Source organism: Rhinolophus sinicus, linkage group LG11, assembly GCF_036562045.2.
Source record: "Rhinolophus sinicus isolate RSC01 linkage group LG11, ASM3656204v1, whole genome shotgun sequence".
Classification (NCBI taxonomy): domain Eukaryota; kingdom Metazoa; phylum Chordata; class Mammalia; order Chiroptera; family Rhinolophidae; genus Rhinolophus; species Rhinolophus sinicus.
In genome coordinates this window covers 28,846,721-28,859,215 of record NC_133760.1, presented here as the reverse complement: position 1 = coordinate 28,859,215, position 12,495 = coordinate 28,846,721, and the positions used below count along the sequence as shown (strand labels likewise).

Genomic DNA, 12,495 nt, shown 5'->3' with positions numbered 1-12,495 from the left:
GTGCCTTATGCATTTTGTTTCTAACCCTTACAAAATGGTACTCATTGTATGGCTGCTTAGATGGAGACACTTTCTGCTCTCACTAGAAACTAGTGGGGAGTTAAGACAAAAACAGCTAATCTAGAGCTAGATCTAGAACACTTGCTATCTACCAAGTTCTGTGCTGAGGGCTTCATACATACAGATGCGAAACCAAAGTGCTGAGAGGCCAGTTTTAAGAGGCAGAATTAGGGTTCAAGCCCAGGCCTCGGACTCCAGAGCCCATGACGGTGACCACTGTACCCCACAGCTTCCATGTGTGTGCCTAGATAATGAAAGCTAATATGCATACGTCTCATCCAATAGAGATCAGTGGCCTAAGAGAGGTAGGGGAGGGGAGTCACATGAGGAAGAGGTCGGCCCTCTATAGCCCTAAAGGCTAAACCCCAGTCATGAGGCTGGACTGTGTGCTCATACTCGGGCCCTTTCTGGCCCAGCACCCCCGAGTTACCCCATCCTCCGCCAGGGGCTCCCTGTGTGCACCTGAGCCTCAGCATCTCTTGATGACCTGTAGGATTCCGTGGCCTGTCAAGATGCACACTTCTCTTTCCTGCTTCTCTGTGCCTCTTCCCAGAAATGTGCCCTCCCTGTTCTTCCTTGCTCTCTTCTTTTGTGTAACAGCCATCACATGAGTAATTATTTTCTTCATACCTGTCTTTCCCCCAGACAAGAATCCCCTTTAAAGGCAGTGATCACGTATTCCCCACTCGTAAACCCAGTGCATGGAACAGCACCTGATACATTGTAGTGCCCAATAAGTATGTGCTGTAAGAGTGAATGAATGAGTGAATTGAGTGGAGTCCATTTCTCCTGCTCTTGGGTCTGTCTGGTTGTCTCTCAAGGAAGCTAATCAGAGAATATTAGTTTGCCCGAAAAGGAGAAGATGAGAGAAGAAAGCTGCCTGTCCACCCAATCTCCTGGTCATATAAGTCTGCTAGAAATGCCATCACAAATCCCACAGAATGGGTGGCTTAACCAACAGAAATGTATGTTCTCACAATTCTGGAGGCTGGAAGTCCAAGACCAAGATGTCAGCATGGTTCGTTCCTTCTGGACCTACCCCCTCAGCTTGTAGATGGCCGTCTTCACCCTGTGTTCACATGGTCTTTACTCTGTGTGTGTCCTAATCTCTTCTTATAAGAACACCAGTCATGTTGGATTATGGTTAGATTAGGGCACCCATATGACCTCATTTTAACTTAATTACCTCTTTAAAGGTCCTGCCTCCAACTACAGTCATATTCTGAGGTACTGTGGAGTTAGGACTTCAACATGTGAATTTTAGGGGAACCCATTAGGTCCATAACAAGCACCCACTGTTTCAAGCACTGAGCTGAAGTGCTGGGGAAAAAGATCAGTGAAACAAGCCCCTGCCTTTGAGAAGTCACAGTCAGGAAGGGGGTGGGGGAAAGACATTTAAACTCAGGACTGCCTGGTGGCCGAGGTAGAAAGCTATGAGAGGCTGCGATGTACAAAGGACTTCATGAAGTCAGAGTAAGGCCCTGTCATTCTTGTCCCCATTTTTTCATCCCCATCCTTACACACCACAGTTGTGGGCTCCTTTTTCCATTTGGCCCATTGAAAGGTCTAGAGCCTGGGCTCCAGAGAGAGCCCAGGAAGACGCACATTCTACTTCTCACTAGCACTTCTCTGAGCATCTGCTCACTCTGCTCTCTCACGCTGTAGGCCATCCTTCTCTGCTTCCCATACCATGTCCAGGAGACCTGCAACCTTTCCGGCTCAAATCCAAATTCTAAACAAAGCAGATGTCTTGGCCCTGAAATAGAGGAGGATCAATTTATACAATCACAGTCCTATGTACCCAGTGAAACTCTGGCATAGGGGCAGTGAGGAGGGTGCTGGGCAGACAAAAGGGTAGGTGTAATTAACAATGACATAGAGAAATGTTCATGATAAGAGGGAAAACGGGCTACAAATTGGTATGTACAATATGATCCCACGTTCGGTTGTGAAAAATTAAAAATGTGAGAGGTTGCTAGCTCTCCTGTACTGGTATCATAAAATTAAGCTGCAATTCCTCTGTCACCATTTCTTTATCTATATCTCTTTTGGCAGCTGAATTTTATAATGTCTTGGTCTTCTGAATTTTCCAAATTTTCTGGAGCAATGTATATATATATATATATATATATATATATATATATATATATATATATATATATTAAAATGTAAAACACTCTGGGCAGAGAAACTCACTGCAGTTCTCGTTTATTTGGGTTGTATAGTCCAGGATAATGGTAACCAATTCAATGATTCTCCTCTTTGTCTCTCTTTCCTTTTCTGCCCCCATCCCTCCCTTGTTCCCTTCCCAACTTTTCCCCATGTGTTTTCATTTTTGCTCTCTGGCAGACGATGAAGATGTGTCCTTGTCAGATCAGGGAACCTCCACCGTAGTGAAGAAGACCTCACTGAACCGAGGGATCTCTGTCATGTGTGAGCTGGGAGAGTGGCAGGAGTCCAAGATCAACCTAGATGAAGAGGAAGATGACGAAAGCCTGGAAAAAATGTTTCAAGGTAACAAAGCATTTTAATACTTTGGTGTCAGTTCTTTCTAAGCAGAAGTTGGAAGACTGTTTGATGCCTTTTTACCTTTCTCCATGAAATGTATCCTCCAAGCCTTCTAGCATGACTATTAATTCTGTGACATGAATATGCCATCATTTATTTAGCCGTTTCCCTTAATGTTGCAAATTCAGCTGGTTTCCAACATTATTTTTCAGCAGGAGAGATTCCAACAAATGAGTCAAAGAGAATCCGTATTTGTAGTCCTAGTAGCTGTGGGCAAATTATTAGCCAAAAGGGCACTCTCATGCACTATAGGGGGAGTGATGACTGTGGCAACACTTGCAGCAGATTGTTTGTCATTTTCAAACAACAGCATTTAAAAAGAAAAAGTCGTTCCCGTTTCCATTGGAACCCATGTGAATTCTGGCATGCCTGCATGCATGTACTTACGCACATGCACACATATTCCGGGGGTGCCAAAAACATGTGTACAAGTGGACACTGTGGTCAACATTGCTCAAGCAGTAGTTCGCCGTAATCAGAAGTGTCTGGATGCTGACAGTAACCACTTTGAGCACCTCTTGTCATTGCAGAAGTCAAACGTGACTTATGTTCATCTTTTGTTATCGGTATATGTTATTACAGTTTTAATACAGTTTTCCTTTCTTAAAATGTGTATGCATTTTTTTGGCATGCATTTCTAATTCACAGCTGACAAGATACAGAGCACTGACAGCCATTCCACAGAGGAAGCTGGGGAAGTGGAGAACAACCCCGTGAGCAAGGCGATTGCTCGCCACCTGGGCATTGATATTTCTGCAGAAGGCCACATGGCCAAGAACCGGAAAGGCATTGCTGTTATCATCCATGGGACACCTGTGTCAGGTAGGCCACAACCCAACTTTTTGGGTCTACAATGAAGTTTGCACGTATCATTTTTGAGGCAGTAAAAGACTCTTTTGTTTGAAATTTATATACCGAAGGATCATTCCCAAACTGTTAAATTGCCAACCTCAGAGATGCAGGGTTAGAAAAAGAGTGGGGACAACTAATTTTTAATTAATACTTGTACATCTCTGAATTGTTTGAGCTTATATGCTTTCAATAATTTAAAAACATTGAAACATTATAGAAAAATACAAGACATTACATTATTTAAAAATACAAGACATTATATTATTTTAGAATAATTAATTCTAAAACTTTATCTTAGGAAAATAATTAATGACTGTGTCTTATATTAATTTTTGCTCCAAAAGACGCATTAGAGCTGATTGTCCAACTAGGTCTTATTTTCGGGGAAAGATGGTAACAGCATGAATGTTCACCGCAGTGTTATTTACCATAATAGAAAACTGAGAGCACTTGGAGCCTTCAATACGGAAGACTAGTTAATTAAGCCACAGCACATTCATATAGTGAATTATATCACTATTAAAAACTGAGTCTTGTTCATAGCAGCATTATTTACAACAGTCAAAAGGTAGAAACAGCCCAATTGGCCACTGCCAGATGGATGGACAAGCAAAACATGGTACAATGGGATAATATTCAGCCTTAAAAAGGAAGAAAATCCTGATATATACATACTACAACATGAATGAGCCTTGAAGACATTATGCTAAGAGAAATAAGCCATACACAGAAGGACAATAATCATGGAATTTCACTTATGTGAGGAAACTGAACTAGTCAAATTCATACAGACAGAAAGTGGAGTGGTGGTCTTTTACGGGCTGGGGGCAGGACGAATGGGGACTTACTGTTTAATGGGTACAGCGTTTCCATTTAGGAAGATGAAAAAGTGCTGGAGATGGGTGGTGGTGATGGTTACACAACAATGTGAATATACTGATGGAACAGAACTGTACACTTAAAAATGGTTAAAATGGTAAGCTTTGTATGTATATTACCGCAATTTAAAGAAAACAGTGCCATAGAAGTGTACTGGATAAATAGAAAGGTGTTCATGATATATCATTTTAAGTGAGAAAAAAATGCCATACTTGTGATTTGTAATCTGTATTAATTTCTTATTGGTATTATAACAAATAACTACAAACTTAGTGGCTTAAAACAATGCAAATTTACTTTCTTACTGTTCTGGAGGGCAGAAGTCTAAAATGGGTCAACAGGGCTACATTCCATCTGGCGGCTCTAGGGGAGAATCCATTTCCTTACCTTTTCTAGCTTCTAGAAGTGTTGCCTCAGTTCCTTGGCTCATGACCCCTTCCTCCAGCTTCAAAGTCAGCATCTTGCAGTCTGTCTCTCTTTCCTTTCATCATCACATCACGTGTTCTGATGACCCGCCTGCTTCTCTCTTTTAAGGACCTTGTGATTACATTGGGCCCATCCAGGTAATTCAGGAAAATCTCCCATAGGAAGATCAAGGTAACATATTCACAAGTTCCAGGGATTAGGATTATTCAGCCTAAAATAGTTACATATGCATACTTACTAACCACATGCAAACTCATCTCTCTGGATGAGCGAATTATGGATCTTGTTTTTTCTCCTGTTCTTTCTGAATTTTCTGCTTTCTTTTCAGTATGTAGGTATTTTGAAATGAGAACAAAAAACCCACACAAGCTATTCTTTAAAACAAGAGTCTTCCTATTAGAATCAGAGATAGGAAGAGCTACAAGATTCTTAAAGACCATCTGATAGAATCACTTTTTAAACTGAGGAGAAAATGAGAGGACGTGGGTTGCCATAGCACACAGCACATCCGTGGTAGAATTAGGAGCAGAATCCATAGTCCTGACTCGTGACTCAAGTCTTCCTTCTCTTTTCTGTGGCCACCTCTGGCCACATGAGAGACGTAGAGGCAGAGCAATTAAAGAGAGCCCTTTATAGGGGCCTCTGTTCTAGAAGCTTCTTCTGTCTATGACACGGAGCAAATGAAAGCCGTGAAATTCAGTCCCCTAATCCTTTCTATAGGAAAGTCAGCCACAGCGGTCAGCATTGCCAAGTACTATAATGCAGCCTGCTTACACATCGACTCCATCGTGCTGGAAGCCATCTGCGACGGCAGCAGCATCGCGGGGCTCCGGGCCCGTGAGCTCTGCATCAGGGCTGCCATAGAGCAGTCCATGAAGGAAGGAGAGGAGTCTGGTAAGAGCCGATTCCCCTGACTCTCTGTGGTTAAGTGGCCAGCACCCCCACTGGCAACGCCCATCTTCTCTGTTTCCCCTTCCCCCCCGAGCCTTCCTCCCACAGCTCGGCTGAAGGCTGACATGTCATGCTAGCTTAGCCTGGAGAAGAACTCTCTTCACCAAGCCTCTACGGCTCTCCTGTTTGCCCAGTGCAGGCACTCATGTGGCACGGCAGGGAGCAGGACAATGAATAAGACGTGGCCCACACCTTTGGGGAGGGGGGCGGTGACACCTGGAGAGAAGCAGACATATGCTCGTTCAGAGCAGAGGAAAATAATGCAACAGAAGTACTGGCTTCTGTGAAACAGCAAGTTTGGGACGACTGAGTTCCAAACAAGCGTGATTTGGGGAAGTTTTCATGGAAATAGGCTTTGAAGGAGCAGAAGAATGTTGTTGGTAGTGGTGAAGACCAGGACATTCCAGACCAAGGAAGCAGAGAAGCCAGTAGTAAGTTACAGGTGGGAAGGCAGGCTGGGGCCAAGTGTAACTGACCTTGATGCCAAGATTAGGAAGTTGGATTTTGTTTGGAAGGCAAAGAGATGTTGGGCCATTTTCATCATATGGGAGAAATGGTCAGAAAGTGGCTCTTGCATTGTCTTTTCAAGAAAGTAAGAGTGAAGATGAAGATGAAGGGACCTGGGAAAGCTGACCTGGTAGCCACCTGCATGGCAGGGAATTGAGGGAGTGGGAGGCATTCAGGGTGCTCACACCAAGATTGCTAGTTTGGAGACCAGGAAGAGAGTGATGTCATTTACCAAGATAGGGAACGTGGGAGCAGGAGAAAGTGTGCTGGAGAGGAATATTGAGGTTTTTGAACCCCATAGTAGTGACAGAAGTCAAGAATCCTGGCTCCATCGGGTCATCTAAGGACATACAGGGCAGGAGAATGGCTGCTCGTGGGGAAAGATACTGAAGTAGAGTTGCCTGCTCAGAGCTGAGTCATTTTACATAAATACTCATAACAGCAGGGCATCGTTCCTAACAGTGGACCATGCCTGATAGTTGGTAATTGGGTTGGGCTTTCAGGCATGTTCCCTCCCCTAATACCTCTACATGGGACACTTAGTGAAATGGAAGATTCTTTGCTTGGAAGATAAGAGAAATAGCTCTTTAGTAGTGTAGGGGAGGAAAGAATAATTTTCCTTCTACCCTTCTGAGTTCTCAGCCGAGACCCCTGTAATAAAAAACAGATTAACAAGAGAAAAACACAAGGTTCTCCACAAGTGTACTTCATGTATACGTGGGAGCTAGTCAGGGAAAAACGAGTAACTCAAAGAGGTCGCTTCAGAATTCAGGATTAAATACCATCTTAATAGGGAAGGGAGAGGAGGGACGTAGACGTCTTAGGGGAGACAAATGATTTTTCGGAACGATGAATGGAGCCTTAGAAGAATAAGGAGGTCTGATAGAACGTGACAGAGTTTGTGTGGGTGTGGTGTCAACTTCTAGTCTCCTCTCCTGTGATCAGAGCCGCTCTTCCCTGGTTGATGAAACTCCCAGAAAGGAGATTTGTGGCAGTCGAGTTCCTTTTGCATGCCCGTATTTAGGCAGATAAGGGGAGTTCAGAGAAAGCCTCTCCAAGAATTTTCTGTTTTCCAAGTGCCTACAGCTCAAAATACTCAATATATCAGAGCAGCATATGTTGAGGTGGCATGTCCTGAAACTCCTATAGCCATTTTTTGGGATGGCATATTCTACTACCCTTCATTGGTAACCCCACGCTGAATCATAATTTTGGTTCTCTTAGATTTTTTTTTGTTTCCCTTTCTGTCATATAAACTACATTTTACTGAGGTGTTTAGAGCTGTGTTGATTTGTCCTGTGACAAATTATGAACTTGAGCTCCCTGTCTGAGAATATAATGTCAATCTAAAGACCTAACTGGGGGAGTCTACCTCAACAAAGTGAGAGCTGCAGCCTCTGGAGTGAAGGAAGTCAGCCCTGAAAGTTCCAGAAAGAGAGCAGTGGGATGGACAGAACAGGATGGGACCTTGGGGAACACCTACATTTTTGGAGGAGGTGGTGGAGGCGAAGCCAGGGGAGGCAGAGATGGCAGAGTGGAAGTCAGAGGGGTGGTCCATCAGGAGAGCAGGATGCAAGGTAGTCAAGGAGAGAAAGAGCTGCAGGAGGGAGAGGAGCGAGAAGGGCTTTCCCGGCGCTCCAGAGGCCTGGTGAACTCCAGGCACCCTTCCAGCGTTATTTTTCTCATAGCCCTTGTCACTAGTTAACATACTATTTATTTTACTATATTTCATTATCTGTCTGCCATCACTGTAATGTAAGCTTCTGGCTGCAGAGATTTGTGTTAGTTTTCTTCACTAATGTATTCCCAGAACCTAGAATAGTGCCTGGCACATAGCAGACACAGAATAAAGATTCACAAAAATGTATCGAATCAATAAATGAATGTAATCAGAGATTGCTGTAAGTTCAGATCGGATGAGCCCAGAAAAGGGCCGCTGTAGTTCACAGTTCAGAGGTCACTGGTGACTTTGGAGAAAATCCTTTCAACGGAGGGGTTCAGCCCAAACCCCATGTGCTGTGTGCTGTGGAGTCAGCAGGCTATACTGAAGGGGAAGCGATAAATCTAAACCTGCCTGTCCTGTATGATACCCACTGACCACATAAAACGTGGCTAGTACAAATTGAGATGTGTTGTAAGTATACAATACATGCTGGATTTTGAAGATATAGCATGAATAAAAGACTGTAAATAACAGTAATTGTTTTTATATTTTTGTAGTATTTTACATTTATATTATCTATTTTTATGTATTTAATACTTTTTGTATATTTTATATATTGGGTTAAATAAAATATACCATTAAAATCAATTTTTAGTGGCTACTAGAACATTTTAAATTACATGTGTATCTCATATTATATGTCCATTGGACAGGGCTGGTCTAGACCGCTGTTTTGAGAACTTGGGCAATGAAGGAAAGAGAGGAAGTGAAATGATTATCTTGAAAGAAATGAAAGATCAAATGAAAACTTTTGTTAGTACTGTGTCAGAAAGAACAGATTTTTTAAGAGATGGAGGAATGATGCTATGGACAGGGAAAGGTGAGTGCACAAGGAGAGCACAGAAGAGATTCCACAGCAGTCAGTGGAGGTAGAGAGGGGCCGAGGCAGAGAGGAGCTCAGCAGTGAAGTGAGCAGGTATGGGGGCGCAGGCGGCTGGAGCAGTCATTATCAGGGCAGAGCCTGGAGGGGCTGGGGGTGGTGGGACCTGAATCGGCCCCTGCAGCTCTGTAATTGGAGTAGAACTTTGGTACAACTGCTCCATTGATGGCTTCAGACTCTTTGCCTATGTCGTCCACCCCCCCATCCTCCCACGTGCAGTATGGAATCCTTGTACAATAATCAGCTCCTGGGGGAGGGGAGGAGGGACCCACATGAGAAGAGAAAGCAGAGTAAGTATAGGGACAACTCTCCAGGGAGTTCTGGGGCTTATTTGCTGAGTGGTGAACAAGGAGTAGTGAGTCTTAACAAGTCTGCCTGAGAGGTAGAGACACATGGAAGCTGCCCAGCATACAGCCCCATCACCGCGTCTTAGGGCACCAACAGCGTCTGCTAGACCCCCGTTTTCCTTCAGGGGCAGGTAGTTCATCCTTGTAGAGTTGGAGCCCCAGAGGACACAATGAGACAGGACTTGCCGTTGTGGTTGAGAGGTTAGGAGGGGCAGGAGTTTATCATAAAGGCCAAAGGCACTCTAGTAAGAATTTTCCTGAACAGATGTCATAGAAACCCTTTTAAATAATCACATCAACCACTGATTCTGAAAGGGAACTTCTCAGTGGGTGGGGGTGCAAAGGGGTGGCGAACTGATTAGAAGGAAAGGCAGAGGCGGAACAAAGAAATGAATGTTGAAGCCATATCTGCCAACAGGTTCACTGGTATTACCGGGCCTATATGTTCATTTGGGCATTTCTGCTGCAGACGCAGAGCATGCCCTACCCAAGCTACTCACTGGCATCACCACTGCCTAGAAGCACAAAAGGTCAGGTGTTAGGTTTCCAGGGCAAGGCTGCAGTGTGCCAGAAGGTTCCAAAATCATTGCCCTCTGGGCTGGAAGAGAACGTGGGGCAGATTAACATGGGATCCACTGGGCAGAGGAGCAGTGAAAAGCCCTGGACTCCACTAAGCCATCGCCATCCACTTCAGGGAGCGTGGAGCCTCTTCTGCCAGCCCCTCCCAGCCAGCCGCACAGAGAGAAGGCTTTGTCCTCCTCAAGAGAATCACACTAGGCTTCAGCATGCCACCCCCACTCTTATTTCCTTAGTATCCTCAGCTGACGTTTAATAGCAACCCACTCTCTCTGTGTAGTCCAGGAGGTCGCTCTGAGCCAAAATGCCATGGGACAAGCACGACTGAGCAGTGAGACCCTGGGCAAGTTAACCTCAGAATCCATTCTGGGAATCCCCGAGATTAAACCTGCAAAGCCTGTGCGTGGGAGCATGCCGCTCGCCAAAGGCAAGTCAGAGAGCCACAGCTCTGGGTCTCAGAAACAGCATCACCAGCACGCGTCTGAAACACCCCAGGTACAAATCAGGGCTCCCCAGAGGGGGGCGGGGATCCTTCGTCCGCGGCATCCTGCAGCCAGCCTACCACAGGCTCCTTCCTCTGGGTGCTCTCGCCTGGCACCCCTGCTGAAAAGGAGCTTTACCTGGCAGTTGTTCATTCAGCAAGTGCTTTAATGTTCTAGGCACTGGGTTGGGCGCTGGCCAAGGGAAGATAAATAAAGCAAATACCCCCGCACTCGAGCTGCAGTAAGTCTGATGAAGGAGGTGACCATACCTTCAAATATTTGCAGTAAAATGAGATTGGTGACAAATAGGTGTGTACAAAGAATTAGGTTGAACAATATGAAATTGCCAATATTCAACCGTTTGAGAACTCCATAACAGCAATTTTTTATATGGCTCGACCTAATACTGAAGGAATGCTAAAGGTGAAATCATTAATATAAGTTGTGGGAGAGCTTCAGGGGAGTCTTGGAAAGTCATAATCAAGTCAGAGAGTTTGAGCTATGTGCCAAAAGACTTTGAGAACAATCTTGGGAGAAGAGCAGTGCTGAAGCCAGAGACAGTGGATGGCACTGTGAGAGGCAGGTGGGTGATGAGTTTTCAGCGGGAAAGTGGAGTCAAGTGAGTGTAAACTTCTAAGATGTTTGAAAGAAAAGGAAAAAAAGCATGTTCAGTAGAGTAGCCAACCCAGGATCAAGAACATTCTTTCTCTTAAAGGAGGTAGAGGCACAAGCAGGTCTGTAAAGACAGGAGCTCCTGGAGAAGTATAAGGTGATGATCCACCCAAGAGGGAAAGCGATTCCAGGAGGAGACAGGAAGGGCAGGCAAGGAGATGGGAGCCAGCTTCCTCTAGAGTCAGTGATGGTGATGACAGATGCAGCTACACGTGGGGGAAGTGAGGAGGACAGCAAAGGTTGGAGAAGATTTTGCTGAATGGTTCCAGGATGTGTGCAGGACGCAAGGTCTTTGCCACTCTCCTCAAGATGCCCTGCATCCCAACAGCCTCAACAATTCTGGCAAAGAACCAGAACTTGACGGTGGACAAAGAAAAGGTAGTTGAAAATGCTGATGATCTTGCCAAGACAGGAAGCCATAATTTCACATTTGTAAGATTTCTCTAAGTGACTCCCAGCAGCCCTCATGCAGTGGCAGAGAGAGAAGTTATCATTGTAGCATCAGGGGTGTGCTCAGAACAAGGGGAAAGGCGGTTGAGAGTGACATCTATGTGGAAAGACCAGCCTAGGTAGAAAAGGAATTAAGGAGAACAATAGAATGGGGAAAACAGGAAGAGCAAAAGCGTCTGTGAGTCTTGATACAATCTGAGTGCTGCAGGGGTAGTGAGAGAGGTGGATGTTTCAGAGAAGGTTGCTGAGGTGGAAGGAGTGGAGATAAAGGTCCCTATAGGAGAGGAAGCCCACGTGTTAGATGGGGCGGGTGAATGGAGAATTAAATCGGGCAAGTGGATAATAGACCATTGAATGGGACGAGTGGATGAAGTGGAGGCGAAGGTCTTGATGTGAGAGGAGGTACGTTAATTGGATGGGACATCCCCCAGGGATGAATTTATGCCAGACGATATCTCTGATCTTCACTTTAGTCATATGTTCTTCTAACACGTTGAAAACTGAAACCATTGACTCAGTTTCTTTTAGAGCATCATCCTTTTAACCCTTTTCCAAGATCTAATATGGTGTTCTTTACAGAGATGTTTATGGATGAACTAAAACCCATATATTTGTATGAAATAAACAGGATGTCACAGGGAACCATTTGGTTTGGTTTGGTTCTGTCCATCTGAACAGTGAAGTAAGGCTTTCTAGAATATATCAAAGGCAGCAGAAAATTCCAATGCTGACTCCATCCCCTTTCAGTAAATAGGGAACCTAAAGCCTGTACAAGATGACAGTAGAAATCAGATCCCCATATGTGCTCTGTTCCCATGAGATAGATCTCACATGGTTTAGACAGCAGTCACCCTGTCAGAGTGCTTTACCCAGAGATGGCTGTTTGGTCTTCTAAAGTTCTCCTAAAGCATGAACTCTCCAATGACTGAAATTTTAGTCATTCATTGCAAATGGGAAGAAATATGTAATATGTCATATAATGAAGACATGACCTGTAATATCAGGTCATTTATTTATAAATCACCTTGGAAAGCACCAGTTCGAAATTCTGATCTCTCACTTCTCAATTCCATGGCATCCTCAGCTATTCACTACTGTGATCATATCCTAGACCTTATTCAT

The 12,495-nt window shown here is 44.5% G+C and overlaps 1 protein-coding gene across 8 annotated transcripts in view; it reads left to right on the top strand.

Annotated features, from left to right (window-relative positions):
- The window catches only part of HYDIN (HYDIN axonemal central pair apparatus protein), a 288,791-nt gene that overhangs the window by 193,663 nt on the left and 82,633 nt on the right, over nt 1-12,495 (top strand). For 6 of the 8 annotated variants that reach the window (XR_012490131.1, XM_074314603.1, XM_074314602.1 and 3 more), the window contains 4 exons: nt 2,410-2,574; nt 3,277-3,450; nt 5,506-5,679; nt 10,050-10,264. Coding sequence is in view for 6 of the 8 variants with exons in the window: in XM_074314603.1 (XP_074170704.1) it covers nt 2,410-2,574; nt 3,277-3,450; nt 5,506-5,679; nt 10,050-10,264 (728 nt within the window). In the remaining 2 variants the exon portion in view is untranslated. The remainder of the gene's footprint in view (nt 1-2,409; nt 2,575-3,276; nt 3,451-5,505; nt 5,680-10,049; nt 10,265-12,495) is intronic. The other 2 variants (XM_074314605.1, XR_002139687.2) reach the window with 2 other exon arrangements.